Source organism: Priapulus caudatus, unplaced genomic scaffold (assembly GCF_000485595.1).
Source record: "Priapulus caudatus unplaced genomic scaffold, Priapulus_caudatus-5.0.1 Scaffold142, whole genome shotgun sequence".
Classification (NCBI taxonomy): Eukaryota; Metazoa; Priapulida; class Priapulimorpha; order Priapulimorphida; family Priapulidae; genus Priapulus; species Priapulus caudatus.
In genome coordinates, this window is record NW_014577203.1 from 389,235 (window position 1) to 403,341 (window position 14,107).

General features: G+C 44.6%; 1 protein-coding gene across 1 annotated transcript in view; it reads left to right on the forward strand.

Moving 5' to 3' along the window:
• Positions 1-2,440: 2,440 nt before the first annotated feature.
• LOC106806100 (ankyrin repeat domain-containing protein 10-like) overlaps positions 2,441-14,107 on the forward strand; it is a gene marked incomplete at its 3' end in the record, with an annotated part of 56,334 nt that continues 44,667 nt past the window's right edge. Inside the window, exons 1-6 of the mRNA XM_014807954.1 lie at positions 2,441-2,508; positions 3,446-3,875; positions 4,435-4,531; positions 4,882-4,978; positions 5,247-5,375; positions 6,808-6,869. Of these exons, the coding sequence (XP_014663440.1) occupies positions 3,710-3,875; positions 4,435-4,531; positions 4,882-4,978; positions 5,247-5,375; positions 6,808-6,869 (551 nt within the window). The remainder of the gene's footprint in view (positions 2,509-3,445; positions 3,876-4,434; positions 4,532-4,881; positions 4,979-5,246; positions 5,376-6,807; positions 6,870-14,107) is intronic.

Genomic DNA, 14,107 nt, shown 5'->3' on the forward strand with positions numbered 1-14,107 from the left:
TCGTCGTTCCTACAGCACGGCAAGCAACGTTGACATGGCGGATAAGTGGGGAGTGACGCCGATGTATCTAAGCGGCCAGCAACGCTCAGACGCACTGCATACAGCTTCTGCTGTCCGCCGGCGCGAAACCGACCTACAGAAATAGGGTGAGTGAATTCGCGGAGACGTTTGTCGCTACTCTTACCCCTGATTAGCGCATTTTCAAATTGTGATGGTAAGTCATTAGGCTATTTTCAGAGACTAGCAGCTGTCATTATATCACTGAATCCACATCATAGGCTGCAGGCACAATCAGCAATAATATAGTGCGGCATGTGCTCGTGAAGGCGCGCATTCTTCGGCGTTCACCCCGACTGTCTGTACGAATGCTCACGCAGCTCGAAAGTGCAGCTCTCGCGCCCGCACACGCCCCCCACGCCTCACACCTTTGTAATTCACGCCATCTTTTCGGACCGCGCGACGTGAACTCACGTCACGATTGAAACAATTCGATCGGATTTGAATCAAATTGAATCGCGCTTTAGTGCCATCCGACAGTTCATTTTCTAACGCACGATCGGCCGACGATTGTAAACCCTGATTATGCGAGTCGAATCGGAATCGATGTGGTGAAGCGCTTCTCCTGCATCTTACAGAAGACAACAACAATAATAACTAGACAGAGAGCACTCACGAAGAGTGCATACCTCCGCCAGCGACATACGCCATACGCCTCATGTAACATGTATGTGTTACGAGCTGGCTCGCCGCTCGCTGCTTGGCTGCTACTGACTGACTGGCCTGCTGCTGGCTGGCGCTCGCTAACTTGGCGCGCTAATATCGCATCGCCGCGAACACACTAGCCAACACGAACACAACTACATGAGAGTGATCACATAACCTCCTCAACTCGTTGGGCGGAGGTAAATAAACCCACGTAACATCGGAATTGAGGTGACGCTCTTCTACCCTGTGTGTTGCAGAAGATGGGACCCAATAAGAATAATTAATATATTTATTATATTTAATATAATAATACTAATTCAATCCTCTCTTGTTGACGCCGCCTTGCAAAAGACAGGGCTTGGGCCAAACCGACAGTTCAATCACGTACTCATCATTTCTAACGCTCGATCGGCCGACGATAATGACAATTTGTCATTATTAACCCCTGATAAGGCCTAACAAAAAAATATGTTTGTTTCCACTAACGAGCTGAACAAAATTGGACACGGTAGGCAGGCAAAACTTTTTTTTATCAAATATTTTAAATTTTTTTGTATTTTAACAATACTTGTTTGCTACATATAACAGCCCATATAATGACTTCAAAGTCAAATCAATGCATTTACCGATCGATATCACGTTGGGATTTTTTATATTAAAAAAACATATTTTTTAAATATATATCTTTTCTTTTTTTTGCCGATCACAATAAAATGTTTCGACACTGCAGTTTAAAATGGACTCGGTCGGGTTAGCGGAAACAAACGTCTTGTTTTAGGCCTAATTAAATTCTCTCTCGTTGACGGCGTCTTGCAGAAGACTGGACTCGTGCCAAGGCAGCTCGTCAAGCACCAGCAGTTCTGCGACTGGCTGGAGACGGTCTCGCACAACCCGCCCTCGCTGAAGCACCAGTGCCGGCTGGTGGCACGGCGCGCCGTCGGCCCCTACCCCGTCGCCAAGCTCGCCCGGCTCGCGCTGCCCAAGACACTCCGCGACTACCTCCTGTTCGCCGACTTCGACGGGATCATCCACGAGGGGTGCCACCTGCGCACGTGCAGCCGCGTCGTCGTGCCCGAGACGACGCACTTGTAGCGGGGCGAGACGAGGGAGGGAGGGAAGGAGGGAGGGAGGGAGGGAGAAGGAAAGGGGGTGAGTGTGGGTGAGAGGGAGGGAGGTAGGGATCCGCTGGGAGCGATGTTATCCGAAGAATAAGGAATCGTAGCTCAGTAGTTGGCACGTCCTAGAAGAGGGAGGGAGGGAAGGAGGGAGGGTGAGAGATGGTATAAGAATGTGGCGCAATGTGCATCAATAACTGCTGCAATGTATCAAAATGTGTAAAAATGTTACGCCTGCATGTAGGTTGGTGACCACTGTCACTGATCTAAATATAACATAACCTAGTAAATATTAGTTTTAAAAATCCAAGGGACAACTACATCGAAGGACTATGTCGATATAAAACCTATAATATCAGGAGTCTATCAATATATTGATAGACTCCTGATAATATCAAGAGTGCATAATAGAGTGTATAAGAGAGTGCATACAAGAGTGCATAATCTCGATGCATGCACTCGATATAGCACTATAGATCAGTGAACATGAACTCTCCTTGACCTGCTGTTGTGTATTTCGGTGACGTCATCAGCATCTCGTGCTAGTCTCGACTCTCGCGAACTCACGTGCAGCAGTAACTTGCACTTGTAAACAAGCAACACACCAACTGAGTGAGAGACGGTCTTTGAGGTAAGTTGAAAGTTAGTGGCCGGCCCCTGGAATCGGCACAGGCTGAACAAATATTAAGTAGGTGCACGAATATGGGAACTAACTTTGTTGTTGTTGTTGTTGGGAACTTAATCGTGTGTATATTTTAAATGCGTTACTTCTCTGCTTGAAATTTGTTGGTAGTTGATTTTAGCTTCATGCACTGATGCAGCAGCCAGCACCACGGCACTGCCACCCACTGGCACTGTAGCCCTGCCCCTGGGCTGGGCCAATATTAAATTGTGCACTAGACATTTTTACTATCTGGTGCTATATATTCTAGGACGTTCTACTTTCTAGAATAGTGTCCGATCATTAAAATTTCTAAGGCACAATTTATTGACCTCATGACCATTGACCCTCCCTCCCACTGAGCACGCGTCATGACTCATGGTACACTACACAAGGCTTAGCTCTAGACTATTAACTATACTCTATAGCCCGCGTACGGTTGCGCAGGTTGGCAGCAACCGTACGCGCGGGCTATAGTTACTAGAGCTACACAGGGCTTAGCTCCAAGAAACGGTATTGCTAGGGTTAGAATACCGACTTTATATTGACGCTAGTCATGCACACAACCTGGATGGGTTACACAGGGCTATATGCTCTACACTACAGTAAAGTTTGAAGGAACCCAATGTGAAATGTTTGTAGCATGTCAGCCCACACAGTGGTTCAAGGATAGAGAACATGGGTCCCATTGAGACCTATGTCATTTTCGTAAATGTGCATTCTGCCATCTGCCATCTGCCATCTGCAAGTGTACGTGGCTATTGAATGATTGCAAATTGAAGCTAGGTTCTCATATAACTCATTTATACAACTAATTTGTAACAAACCACAATAAAACCCACATAGCCCACGATGCGCCAACGTGTTTATGATCGCATATGGTTGTGTAAAGTACAGAATTTTGCAATGCAACACTAGTGCTTGAAAGCAAACCTCACTTAGCAAAGTGTTTAACATTTTGAAGGTGGTTATCGAACAAGATGAGACGATCAACGACTTGAACTTATGTAAAAACCAAAAACCAAGTGCGAAGCAACGAAAACTGTTCTCGAAGAAAAACGAGTTGTTTTTCGGCGCAAAGAAAGAAGTCTGAAGGATTTACAGTCGCCTGCGATCGCGTAAGAGCTTCGTACGAAGCAGCTTACAAGTGCGGCCAGCAACGACAAAGTCTGGCTATGGTAGAAGCGGAGGAGGTTGCGCACGCGTCGGACCACTGCACCGCTGCAAAATGGGAATCAAGTCGAGCATGGTGGCCGGAAGCTTTCTCGGGAGCCACCCCAGCAACTGCCTGTATCGCATCACGCCGGCGAGCTACAACCACAACTGGACGGACCTGCACTACGCGGCGTGCCAGGGAAACGTCCACGTGCTGCACAGGATCTTGTTCCTGGAAGGTCAGTGTCGAAGTAAAGGATGCAAAAAATGCGAGCGAAAGTGTTTGTGCAAAAGAGCTGATATTTGTTGAGGGGATGTCGCGTGGGTGTTTTATCACTGTATCGTTAAAAGCGATTTTCATAAGATTTCACATTGTAAGAATTGTGTAAATGTATAGTAAAGAAATGTAATTTAGGTCAAAGAAATTGAGGTACTTGCAGGGTTCGGTGGACACTTGGGCTGAGTCATCATATGCTGTGTTATTGCTACTTGTTTTGAAATGACGGAAAACCTGATACAAAATCTCTGTTATATTGGTGTATTATTGAAGCCAACAACCTGATATTTCCCGTTAACTGCGTTCATATCTTAGTAAAAACCTCTGGTGACCGGTCACCTTTAACTTGTATTATATTAAACTTTATCTTGAAAATATAAGATGCATGCACATGTCATGTGAAACTCGGCACAATACTGTTTAATACTCTAGCTGACATTTTTAGTCTTTTGTCAACGATGCATTTATAACTTCTCTATAGCATTACTTGCTGAATAATTTTGAGCATCTACTACATTCAGGGATTCGTGATATAGACACGAAGGATTATTATGGAAAGAGTCCGCTATATTGGGCATCTTACAAGGGCCATCTAGCATGCATGGAAGATCTCATTAGGTAAGATATGGAAATAAAGACAATAGTCACGGAGAGCCTAACATTTTGCACAAATTACAATCCAAATTGTTGAAAGAAAGAAAATGAGAAAAAAACTGAGATTCTAGCACCATTAATGGGAATCAAACACTCACGTAACAGCATCTCAATACACCCTTTAGTAATTGCTTGTGTTGCAAAACTTGATCTAGCAACAGTAGTGATCTTTGCCAGAATAATAACAATAAATTTGATTCCTAATAATTTGCGTCGCCCCTCCCTCATTGTATGCATGTCGTGATATGAATGGTATCGTGACTCGCACAACACATAAATGTCGTTATTGTGAACTACACCTATGTCCGTTTCAGGTTTGGAGCAGATGTAGATAGTGTGTGTTGCCATGGTGCTTCGCCGCTACATGTAGCCATAGGTCTCTACCCAGACTGTTCAGCTCTGCTGATAAAGGTAACGCTGTGTAACCACAGGGTTACAGAACTTGGTGTCGTATTGTTTTGCCCTTGGTTCTTGATCTGTCGCACTGAACAATGAAATCAACATCATGCATGTGATACGAATCTGATATTTATTAGACACACTGGCTTGTTTCACGTGACATAATTCACAGGATACAAACCTGCTATTGACTAGACACGCTGGCTTGTTTCACTCGAGTCGGCAACGTTCGATGGCTCTTGTTTTTTCAACGTGGCATTTTTGTCGTCGTTCCTACCAGCACGGAAGCAACGTTGACATGGCGGATAAGTGGGGAGTGACGCCGATGTATCTAGCGGCCAGCAACGCTCAGACGCACTGCATACAGCTTCTCCTGTCCGCCGGCGCGAAACCGACCTACAGAAATAGGGTGAGTGAATTCGCGGAGACGTTTTGTCGCTACTCTTAGCCCTGATTAGCGCATTTTCAAATTGTGATGGGTAAGTCATTAGGCTATTTTCAGAGACTAGCAGCTGTCATTATATCACTGAATCACATTCATAGGCTGCAGGCACAATCAGCAATAATATAGTGCGGCGTGTGCTCGTGAAGGGCGCATTTCTCGGGTTCACCCCGATCTGTCTGTACCGAATGCTCACGCAGCTCGAGAGTGCAGCTCTCGCGCCGCGACACACGCCCCTCACGCCTCACACCTTCGTAATTCACTCCATCTTGTCGACCGCGCGACGTGAACTTCACGGTCACGATTGAAACAATTCGAATCGGATTTTAATCAAATTGAATCGCTCTTTAGTGCCATCCGACAGTTCATTTTCTAACGCACGAATCGGCGACGACTTGTAAACCTCGACTATGCGAGTTCAGAAATCGGAATCGATGGGCGAAGCGCTTCTCCTGCTCTCATACCAGAAGCAACAACAATAATAACTAGACAGGGCGGACTCACGGAGCTGTGCATACACCTCCGCGCCAGACGACATAACGCCATACAGCCCCCCATGTAACATGTATGTGTTACGAGCTGGCTCGACCGCTCGCCGGCAGGCTGCTACTGACTGACTGAGCTGCTGCTGGCTGGCTCCGCTAACTTTGGGCGCTAATATCGGATTCTACTTTTTTTCTTAACTTTGCCGCGAACACACGTAGCCAACACGAACACAACTACATGAGAGGTTCGATCAATAACCTCCTCCAACTCCGATTGGGTGAGGGATAATAAACCACCGTAACAATCGGAATTGAGGTGACGCTCTTCTACCCTGTGTGATTTGCAGAGGTCATGGGATACCCAATAAAATAGTTAATATATTTATTATATTTAATATATAGTACTAATTCAATCCTCTCTTGTTGCGGGCGTCTTGCAAAGGACAGCGGTTTGCCGCCGCGACCAGTTTCAATCACGTACTCATCATTTCTAACGCGCGCGGCCGCGATAATGACAATTTGTCATTATTAACCCATGATAAGGCTAAACAAAAAATATGTTTGTTTCCACTAACGAGCTGAAAAAAATGGACCACCGGTAGGCAGAGCAAAACTTTTTTTTATCAAAATATTTTTTTTTTTTTCTGTTTTTAACGTAAATACTTGTTTGCTACTATAACAGCCCATATAATGACTTCAAAGTCAACATCAAATGCAATGTACGATCGATATCACGTTGGATTTTTTAATTAAAAAATTTTTTTTTTAAATACTATAATCTTTCTTTTTTTTGCCGATCACCAATAAAATGTTTCGACAGCCGGTTAAGAATCGGACCGCGTCGGGTAGCTGAAACAAACGTACTTTTTTTAGCCTCCTAATTCCATATCTCTCTCGTTGACGGCGTCTTGCAGAAGACTGGACTCGTGCCGAGGCAGCTCGCAAGCACCAGCAGTCGGCCGACTGGCTGGAGACGGTCTCCCACAAGCCCGCCCCGCTTGAGCCCAGGGGCGGCTGGGCGCGGGCGCGCTCCGGCCCTACCCCTGTCGCCCAAGCTCGCCCGATGCTCGCGCGCTGCCAAAGACACTCCGCCCGACTACCTCCTGCTTCGCCGACTTCGACGGGAGCCATAGCCACGAGGGTGCCACCTAGCGCACGTGCAGCCGCTGTTCGTCGTTGCCCGAGACGACCGCACTTTGTAGCGGCGGCCGAGACGAGGAGGCGAGGCGAAGACAGGGAGCGAAGCGGAGGGAGGGAGTCAGAGAGAGAGGGAGGCGAGGCAGGGTGAGATGCAGCGGAGGGGGATGAGTATAACGTCGCATATACGAGGGAGGAAGGAATGGGGAGGGGGAGTATCGATGCGAGAAGAGAGGTAGGGGTGAGCCGCAGAGGAGGGGGGAGAGTGCGGAGATGCGTACGCGGCGAGGTGGGTGTGTGTCGGCGCGTGCGTGAGAGAGGTAGGAGATACTAGGCGGGAGATGTGCGTGCGCGGGAGGGGGATGCAGCGAGCACGTACCCCTGGTGATGTTCGTCCGGTGATGTTTGCCCGACGACGCATTTCACTCGCACTCTGTCGATCGCCACGCTTTTTTGTTTCCCAGTCGTCATAAGTGCGAGGAGGAGGAGAAGCTATGGGATCATAATGTAGCCGGAAGATACCGGAAGACCGTGGCGGAAGTCTAGTTTGACTCGCGATGGCAATTGGTGTGAGTTTATGCAGATTTTGAGTGTTGTTGTTTAAAGTTATTTTATTGAATCGTAGCTATTTGAGAGCGAATGAAAGAGTATGGAGTGCAATCATACATTAGGGTATTTGTACAGGTGGAAGCAAATTTTGATTCAACGCTTTGTTTCAGAAATTTTACCACAACAAATGTTTTACTGGCTCTTTCAGCAGTGAACACCATTAAGCCCGCCGCACACGGTGAACTATCTGCTGAGCCAACCGCCTTAAGAGGCCGCTTTGGCCTCAGCCAGATAGCTCCAGCGTGTGCGCGCAGATTCTCGCACGATTATTTTGGCTCGACGTGCTGTGAGAACGATATATAATCGTGTTTGATATTTGTGGGCACGCGAGGCCAGAACCTCAGCGTGTGCGGCTCGTGAGCTATCAGCTCAGCCACAAATATTTACCGACAATGACAGGCGCAGGAATAGGGCATGTGATTTAAATGTCGGCGCCCACTGACACAGCCAGCAAAACTCTACTTTTCTGTAGATTCTGTGATTGTGCACGCTACACGTGCGTGTCGTGCGCGCAAGTGTGCAAGGTACACGTTCGCTGCGTGCGTGCATGCGGCGTGTGACGTACACATGCGTACATGAGTGTTGGCGTGCTGTGTACGTACACGTGCTTGCGCTGCGTCCAGTAGCCTGGGGCAACGTACACGTCGCGTGCGTGTGACACGTACAACGTGCGTGCGATTGCGTGCGGTGAACCATGCATTGCATGCCACGCATCGCACGTACGCACGCACGCACCACATGCACACACGGTGTACCTGCACCCGCACACACGCACGCACGCACGCACGCGGGTACCTGCCCACACGCAAGCATCACGACCGACAAACGCACGCACGTGTACGTGCCCACACACGGATACGCTACGCCCACGCACGCACGCCGACGTGATCACGTACACACGCACGCAACACATTATGTAGGCATGTGCTCGGGCACACGCACGCATGCACGCACCGCACGAAACGTGTACACTGCACACGCGCAGCACAACAACGACGCTCGTACGTTGCAACAATCACAGAATCTACAGGGAAAGATTAGCGTTTTCGCGTTCAGTGGGCGCCGACATTTTAAATCACATGCCATATTCCTGCGCTGTCATTGGTCCCGGAAATATTTGTGGCCCTGAGCCTGATAGCTCGACGGAGCCCGCACACGCTGAGTTTCTGGCACTCGCGGCCACAAATATCAAACACGATAGATATCGGTCTCACAGCCACGCGAGGCCAAAAATCGTGCAGAATCTGCGCGCACACGCTGAGCTATCTGCTGAGCCAACGGCCTCTTGAGGCCGTTGGCTCAGCAGTTAGTTCACCGTGTGCGGCGGGCTTTAGGCTATTCCAAGAGACAAATAAGTTTATTTATTTGTTTGGTTAAAACAACCTGGTACAGTTTTCCAATTTTTCCTCAGATCATGTATGCATGATGTGGTTGCATCATATATATGACAAGCCACTGTCTTACTGTCGTTGAATGTAAATTGTCGCCACTGCTGCCAGGCAGCCATATATTTCTTATTACATGGGTTTTACTCTATCCAAGATGTACACATAAATTTTTCGTTGTTTTGCCAACCCATCAATACAGAATATGGGTACCAGTCATCGATGCCATAGAATGCAAACTCATGCCAATTAATTTTTTGACTGTTCAGCTTCTTGTATATAAGCATATAAAGTAGAAAATGACAAAGCTGCCATATTGGGACGTAGCAAACAAATATAGTTTTCAGGGTTGTTTCATAGATGAAAGTGTTAAAATGTCACTAGACTCTCATTGCTTTAGTCTACACACATACGTGGTTGCTATGAGTGTTAGAACAACCATTACAATGCCTTAAGGTGCTTACTCAACCCTGTAATATACGTTTACCTCTCCTAATCCAAAGATATACCACAGTTAATCATATCATATAAAGTCATAATGTCATATGTCATTATGAAATCGATATTAAGTTATAGATTTGTTTGCATATATGTATAAATCAGGAGTAGATAAAGGGGAACTTTCCCCTTTATCTACTCCTGGTATAAATCCAACTGAACTTTCACCGTTTGATATTTGTTATCATTTCAATGTGTTCTGTTTTCCTGTAATTTATTCAGGAGTCTATCAATAGATCAATTGATAGACTCTTGATTTATTGTGCCTAGAATGTCTAAATGTCAGAGGAAACTACGTGATACATGGCAATCAAATTGTTATATATAATTACAGGTAGTATATCTATAATATCTGTAATAATAAGTAAATACATTCCTGATAGTAGTAATATTTTACCGTGTGTGAATAACTACAGTCAGGATCTTCAGCTTATATGCTATTGATATTTGATCGATTTTGTGTGATGAGACCATGAACCTATATGTATATACTAGTATTAAGAACACAGGGCTGGGACTAGTGGAGATGGGGCAGATGTCCCCTCTTCCAGGCAAATGTAGATACTGTTAACTTATATGGTCAATAGCGAATTGCCTACGGTCAACAGCCCAACTACCCAGAACCCCAACTGCGCGGGGCTTTTCTCTCCTCACCCACCTCTAGCCTACGTTGGCTACGGCCCTGGAACATATCTGTACTGAGTACATATATATGTATTATTATATACACGTGCTGGTATACATGGGTTCGCGAGGGTAGTTTATTTATGTCCGTATTGCACGAAGTGCCTAGAAGCTATCAAAATTACTTTACCGTCATGGTTATTATTGTATATATGGTGTAGCTGGGGCAAAATTGTATTTCTCGTGTGTTTAACCGTTCTATCATGGTGTTATCATGTTTATGGTAATTACATTATACTGTTTCCATGTTTAATCTGGCACCGTGCCAACTTCAGTTAGCAAGGACAGATACGTTATAAAACCGAATATGAGGTCATCGGGTTAACTATTACATGTTCTTATTCGTTACATTTCTGCAGTATAGGCCATGAGAGAATTATTAACTATAATGGGCGCGTCGTACGTGATTGAAGTGGCTCTTTTACCGTCATATTTTAAACGTTCGTAATATTCTAGTGAGCGAAGTTGTGAAGGTTGCTAGTTGAACGCGTGTGGCTTCGTTGCATACACGCATATGCACGTGTACGGATGTGCGAGATATTCGATTTCAATCAATAATGTTTACCACAGTATATATATATATATATACGGTATTTTATATTTAATAAAGCACGTTGTGTGTTAACCATGTATGACGTGTAATTGTTGTTTTCCCTCGAGTTAGATCCTATAGCTTAACCGCCCTCTACTTTACCACACGTCCGTTTAATCAAGTCGAAACTACATCACTTACATTGGTAACACCATGACCAGGAAATAAAAAGCGATATGTGTCCTACATGTATAGCAACTGTAAACCAAACCTGGTCCAACGAATGAACCACAAGCTTTTATTTATTTAGAATAGGACTCCACATTTTTCTGGCTGACACATAAAATTTCAGGCTGCCAATAGAGGGCGATATGTGTCCTAAATGACATATATTCTGCTGTGCGGCCCGCGAGTCTTTATGCAATGAATGAAACAGTATTTTTGTGACATATCAGTTTTAATTTACAAAGCTCATCTACACCCACCAGTCACTCTAATAATGAATAGGTGCCCAGTCGTAGTAAATTTCCCTGTAGCATAACGGGAAACCCGTGTTCGTCCATATCAAGTATCTACCAGATAAATGGACACTTTGTCAAAATCAGCCGTTGAAAAGGAGAATAAATGCTCGTTGCTTCTTCATGCTGGATCATCAGTATCCAATCTGTCGTACAACTGGTCGTATCTCTGAAAAGATATACTGTTCTTCTATACCAACCGTACATGGTAAATAAAATGTGTCTGAATCATATAATTATTTGTAGTTATAGCCGAATAAGCTGCTTGCCTATAGCCTGAGAACAATATATACATATATATACAATGTATATATAGATATATATATGTATATGTATATAAAATATATATATATATACAATATGTATATTTTCAATATTTTGTTCTCAGGCTCGTCTGTCTGTACATTTTAGGCCTTGAAACATAATGTTTCAGGCCAAGAGATGGCGCTGTTTACAGTGGCCACGCATTCGGTGACGTCACTAGACTTGTGTTTACATTCAGTCACATCGGCGAAGTGTGTTCGGTCGGCTGTCGGTTTGCTGTGCATTTCCGTGTAAATTGTTAATATTCACCGTAGTACGTTTTGACACACTCATTGGATACGTGCAGCGCAGACTTCAATCCGTAAGCTATCTTATATCCTAGTAATCAATTATTTATTTTAGTTTTACGGTTACGCCTTTACGGTTAGGTGCGTAATGTCACTGAATGACGGCATGTGTGCCTGAGACAGAGAGAGGGAGAGAGCGGGCAGATTGCAAATGCAATGTCACGTGTAAGCAGTCTATCATGTCAGTCTGTAGTTGTATCGTAGCACGTTTGAGTTTAGCTTCAACTGACTCTGATCACTATACACGCAACAATGCATGCACGCATATAGGCAATCGTCAATCTTCAACGAGCGTTGTTAAATCTTGTAAACCTAACTTTGCCATATATAGGCCTAGTCATGTTAAATCAGTTCCAGCCAGCCACAGTGTTCCCTAGTCATTGTTTGATCGTTTAGCAGTAAATATGGACCTCACGCACTCCTATCCATTTGACAATCTTTTCAAAACAATTAAATTCATTTGTGTTGAGCGTGCAACTCGTCTTTAATAAAATTGCTGTTTGGAAGGTTCACCATCAGACTTTGTTACTACAGCTGTGGCTGATCAGGCGTGCACGTGCCTGTGAGGCTAAACAAAAAATAGACGTGTTTCTTATAACATCGAAAGAAGAGTTACGGTGTGTGTATACGTGGGTGAATGTTTTTTGCGTAAAAACATCTATTAACAGATTTTCAGCGAAGGTAGGGAAGTTGTTTCGGTCGTTGACTCTCGCTGTTATGGTGTAAATTGAACAAAACCACGTCTTTGTATGACAGACGGCCAGTCTAACACCATGTGTGAGGGCAAAACCGAAAAACATGCACTGATATCGGTATGCGGATATACACACATGATAGGGGCTGAATAATTTTTTTGGGAGAATGCAGTGAAGATGCCTAAATTCGTAGCACTGAATCCTCGGAACATGATCATTGCTTTCGGCACGTACCATCTCTAAAGCATCACTTTAAGTTTGGCTTCTTTGATCAGCTTGGTCTCTTTCCGTCTTTGATGTAGTCTTTTCGACTTTGAAGTCGAATCAATATGAGGTTATACGGTTAAGATTTCTAGGATTTTCTCGGAATTTTAAAGCTGGTCAGGCGAATGGACACCACCGATTCGTTATGGTTATGTGACCAGTAAATAACCCAATGCTGAAGAGTACATATAAATGTTTATTGGCAGTTCAAACAATGTCACGTTATTGACAATGGACATTGCCAACACTAGTACAGTAGTGCTATACTAAATAACCTGAGTGTGAATTTGCACGGCGACTCAATTAAGTATCACACGGTAAGGTAGTCAATAGATCACTGTTTTATGATTAACTGATAGAAAACATGCATGATCTGTCGATCTTATCATATATCCGCAATCATGTGAAATGGTTTTAGTGTTAGCTGTTTATGCAAAAGCTGCGTTAAATCCAATTTAGTGCAAAATTATATCTGTTTTGAGATGTCATTAAAACATTTACATTGTCTGCTATCATATCACTGTATCACTGAGTAGTACAATGTTAATTGTAAACTGAAAATAACAATTTTTTACAATATGAGCAATGCATTCCTTACCATTTCATCAATTATTACTCATTGTTAAAATTTCAGTTAATCAATACATCTATAATATATGCATAGTTTACTTAAGCACAGTTGATTTCCCACTCATGTTTTGAATTAGAATAGTGTGTGACAATGGTGAAGTTTTTGCTTTTGGATGTTACATGTACTTTACCAAGACTATGCCTACAATGTAAGACATGATGACGTTACTGAAAGCAATAACATTGCATAAAACCTGCCGTTTTTATGTCGTGAAATGTAAGTGAAAACCAATTAGTGTATGTTTGCGTGCGAGTGAGTGCTGCCATGGATTGCCACCTCATAAACTGGTGTGTCTGGATGCTCACTTATTAGATTAGTATGTTGCGAAGACAAGGCAATAATGTACATGTCTGACATGCGTGCATGAGCCTGTGTGCGTGCGCGTGCGTGCGTGTGCGTGCGTGCGTGTGTGTGTATGTGTGTGTGTGTGCGCGTTCGCGTGCGTGCGTGTGTGCGTGCGCGTGCGTGTGTGTGTGTGTGTATGTGTGTGTGTGTGCGCGTTCGCGTGCGTGTGTGTGTGCGTGCGCGTGCGTGTGTGTGTGTGTGTATGTGTGTGTGTGTGCGCGTTCGCGTGCGTGTGTGTGTGCGTGCGCGTGCGTGTGTGTGTGTGTGTATGTGTGTGTGTGTGCGCGTTCGCGTGCGTGTGTGTG